This window comes from Corticium candelabrum, chromosome 7, assembly GCF_963422355.1.
Source record: "Corticium candelabrum chromosome 7, ooCorCand1.1, whole genome shotgun sequence".
Taxonomy (NCBI): domain Eukaryota; kingdom Metazoa; phylum Porifera; class Homoscleromorpha; order Homosclerophorida; family Plakinidae; genus Corticium; species Corticium candelabrum.
In genome coordinates this window covers 5,382,472-5,387,049 of record NC_085091.1, presented here as the reverse complement: position 1 = coordinate 5,387,049, position 4,578 = coordinate 5,382,472, and the positions used below count along the sequence as shown (strand labels likewise).

Below are 4,578 nucleotides of genomic sequence, written 5' to 3'. Positions count from 1 at the left end.
GTTATGTTTCACGATTTGTATATAGTAAAAGTTTGTTGTTTTTTAGTGTTGGTTTAGGTGTATATATGTGTATATATTTGAAAGTGTAAAGTCACTGCTGAAAATACTTTGTATTTGTTTAGCATTTTCATACCAATATTTTTTCAAATAGTCAATCAACTTGATTGGATTGTTATGCAAATTAGAGGTAAAATAAACAGGGAGACAAAGCAAATATTGAAACAGTTAGAGGTAGTTACAAAAGTTGTGTCATTCAAATGAGCAATTTATGTACATTTTATATGTGTCAGAATTGTTATTTTTACTTTTATACTGTTGCTACAGTTGCAAATAATAGTACAGTAGAGCCTCGCTAATCCGAATAGCTCTGTACCAGACTCCGTTCTTACCTGTTCGGATTACTGAATTTGTTCGGATTATCAAAATACGAAGCCTTGGAGACCCAGACATAGCCTTGACAATCCAGACCGTTTGCGCATACATATGTCAACAATTACATGCCTACGCAGGGACAAGAATTCTTGCAACGCAACTAACTAAGTAGGTAACCCAACAACAAGCAAAAGCAACTCATTTCTCAAAGTAGTCCGTCACCCGCGCCTGTTCAAGAGTGCTTAGTCTCTTTTTAGCTGCAAGGTCACGTAGGCTCCGAAGAACACTCAAGCTGTATTGAGTTGCTTCTGTCTGTTCCCGAAACCATGTCAAACAATCAGAGAGCATTTGAAATGCACTGTCATGAGAGATGCCAGACTGGTTTGTGCTTGAATCATGATCAGAACTTTGCATTTCATCTTCATCTGCAGCAGTCTCTTCATCACGACCGTGAGCCAAGACTTCAGTGACAATTTCATCATCATCCAAATGAGTGTAACCAGGATCCAAATTGTCTACCATTAACCACTCCTCAATTTCTGTTGAAGTCATTTCATAACCCAAAGCAGAGAAGAGAGGGGTCAAATTAGAAGAAGGCTCTTCAAATGACTCTCCTGATTCTGTGATGCCAGCAGGTTCCTGACTGCCTTCGTCAGGATAAATGGGTAGAATCTTTCTCCAAGACAATCGAATTGTTCTAGGTGTAATTTCATCCCAACTAGCGGAAACTTTATCAGAAATTTCCATCATGTTGATTCCACAAACAAAGTCAATGATTGACACACCTCTATCATTTTGAAGAATAAGATCTTGAAGCATCTTTTTCCTGTATCGGCGTTTAATGGATACTAGCACACCTTGATCCATGGGTTGAATTAACGAAGTGACATTCGGTGGAAGGAACTTTGCGATCACTTTGCCATCTGCTGATATCAGGTCTTCTTCATTCGGATGAGCAGAACAGTTGTCAAGCAGAAGGACAGCTTTATCATCCAAACCCTTTTCCCTTAACGTTTCCTGCACTACAGGAACAAACTTATGATGGAACCAGTCAGAAAATATTCCTGTGTTCACCCAAGCATTAGACTGGTTGTAGTAACTCACTGGCAAGTGATCACGATTGACGTTTTTGAAACAACGAGGATTCTTGGATTTACCTATCAAGACCAAGGGTAGTTTTATGCTACCAGACGCGTTTGAGCAGGCACTGATGGTAACACGGTCCTTTTGAGTCTTGCGCCCATCAGCAGACCTCTCAAAGTGACCAGCAAGCGTTTTCTGAGGCAGCAGCTTATGGTACAAACCTGACTCGTCACAGTTGAATATTTGTTCAGTGCTGTAATCACTATCCTTGACAAAAGCTTGGAAACGTAACACAAACTGATCAGCAGCTGGTTTATCGGCAGACAGCTTTTCTCCTTGTAAGGCCAGCTGTCTAATGCAATGACGCTTACAAAATCTCCAAAGCCAACCAGACGAGGCAACAAAGTTGCCGAAATCCTCTTCTTGAGAAGACTCCTTTAATTTCTCGTGAAGCTGCAAGGCCTTTGCTTGTAGTAGTGGGCCTGATACAGGAATGCCTTTCTCGCGCGTCTGCCGAAACCACATGAAAACAGCCCTCTCCAGCTCCTCGTAAGTAGAAAGCTTCATTGTTTTGGCAAGTCGACTCGTTCCCATTTCGGTTAGCTTCCTTTCGTATTGCCTCAGTTCAGACTCTTTCCTCTTGATATCGCTAATGGTGCTTCGACCGATTCCATATCGTTCACACAGCACAGAATAGGAGGCACTTCCCAGTTCATCCAGTATTGCTACCTTCTGCTCTATTGTTAGAGTCTTGTGAGCCCGTTTTGTCTTCTTTGTTATATCTTTGTCTGACGACATGAGAACGTGTACCCGGATATGATCAGATGTTTGTTATTTCCCGGATATCAAAGGACGTTTGCACAAGGCCTCGGAATTCTAAATGCTCTCTGGAAACTCGAGGTCAAGCAGTTAGGGACATTCGGATTAGCGAGGGTTCGGATTAACGAGGTTCGGATTAGCGAGGCTCTACTGTACTTTGCTATGCGCACGCTAGATTATAAGGGCGCGCGCTAGATAATTATAGGCGTGACGTAGTGCAATTTTAGTTGGTGGTATCAGTCATTGTGTTGTGGACACTTGTTGGTATACCTTATATATGCCTTTAGCTAATTGGCATTTTATTTCAAACAACATACCATAGCATTGGCTGCTATATGGTGACCTGAATGACAGTACAGTACATCCACAGACTTGTAAGTTATTCAGTTTTTCATGATATTGCACAACAGCCGTAAGGAGCGGATAATTGAACGCCTGAATCGAATAATTGAACGCCGAGTTCGGATAATTGAACGCACAATATTATAGAAGAGCATCTAAAAGTCTGTTTCCTGAATTCCGGCGTTTGTTTGACAAAATATTTCTACGTAACGCAACCATTTTTACGCGAATAGGTAAAGACAAAACACCATCGCTCGCAAAACACAATTCTAACCGAGCATTTACTAGTATTTATATATTTATTTATATGCGTACGTCAGCAATTGTCACAAGTCGACTCAATTGTAATTCTTGGCGAGAAAAGTGAACCGACTTTCGATTTTACTCCCTTACGCGACTAAAGAGCACAGGAAACTGATGCGTGACAAACAGAATGGAAAGAAAAAGATAATAGAAGAGAAAAGTCTGTTTTTTGATTTTCCGCGCTTTACTTTAACAGAAATTATTGCTACGCACCATTATCACGTGACTACGAGACAATTGTTGCGTGTATATATGAGTAAACGAGTGACACGATTGAAGCGTGAACGAAAAATTGAAGACAACTATAGTATTTTGCGTTCAATTATCCGAATCTGCGTTCTATTATTCGATTCAGGCAATCAATTATCCAATGTTCTGTCTTAGAAGTACCAAATTTCTAGAAATGATTATTTCAGTCTAATACGTAAAGTCAAAACCGCGCACCTTTTTAATGACGTCTTTCTATGATGTTCACTCAACAGCTGAACAATAAATGATTGATTCAAGAAAGGTGGGAAGACGACGTAGTGATATTCGATGCCTTGATTAGCTAAAAATCAGATACGACGCAGGACTGTTGTATGGTATCTTGCAGGACGCACGTTTTACATAGTAAGTGGATTACACCACGATTGATGAAGCAAGGTGTTGTAGGCTTTCTAGATATGTAGATTTAGTTGAGCTTAGTTAAGCCCCGGTCACACTACGTCAGGATTGGCGGCGACGTTTGAGTTAGGGCGGTCACACTTGCTTTTCTCATGACGTTATCTAGACTTAACGTGAACGTCAGTGTAAAGGTGAACGTGGTGTTGACTCCCACGTTTACGTAAAGCCTGGTTCACAATATGACGCTGACGCTCAGTTGAGTGTCAAACTTCAAAGAAACCGCCTTGACGTCGGTGGCATGCTTTGATGTTGACGCCGACGTCCACGCTGGAATAGGATTCATTTCTATTGACGACGTCGACGTCGACGTCGGCGTCAATATTGTGAACCAGGTCTAAACGTTGATGTACATACCTACGTTGCGTGGGCGTTTCTTTAGTGTGGTAAGGTGATATTGTCGCTGTTGTCACCTTCGCGTACTTCTGCAACACTCATTCTAGTGTTTTTGACCTACTGAGACTTTGCCATTGGTTCATTTTTTTGTGACGTTGTGCCATGATGCCGACAAGCAGAGATAGTAAGCGCTGGTTTATCGTTTTCCTGTTGTTCTCGTGTGGCGTACCGCGAGCTGAAATACCATCATACAATACCTATCTTTGATTGATTGATTGATGGATTGAGACTATATTTAGGACTGCAATCCCTCGACACATGGCCGATCTTCCGGGAACCGTGCTTACAAGAAACTATTTATTCTATTAATTACACTAAATCTAATCAAGCATACAGATATAGTTCCTTAGACGATATCTAAACACTAATCTATTTGAAGTCGTTCTCGATGAGGAAGGGAGCGAGTTCCAGAAACACTGGGCCCGATAGAAGAAGGTACGGTGCAGGACTTCAGTGTGCAGCCGAGAGAGGAAGACTCCTGACGCTGAGGGACGCGTGCCATACGTGCTGCTGATATCCGCCTTCTCCAATCGAAAAAAAATTTCGCTGAGAGCCAGCGAATAGAAACCGCGATGAGCTAGAAATTCTAATTAGAAAGCA

At 41.5% G+C, this 4,578-nt stretch overlaps 1 protein-coding gene across 1 annotated transcript; it reads right to left on the bottom strand.

Moving 5' to 3' along the window:
• Positions 1–570: 570 nt before the first annotated feature.
• Positions 571–2,388, bottom strand: LOC134181734 (jerky protein homolog-like). Its single transcript, XM_062649003.1, has one exon. The coding sequence runs from the start codon at positions 2,251–2,253 to the stop codon at positions 571–573; it is 1,683 nt and encodes a 560-aa protein (XP_062504987.1). The 5' UTR covers positions 2,254–2,388.
• Positions 2,389–4,578: the final 2,190 nt, after the last annotated feature.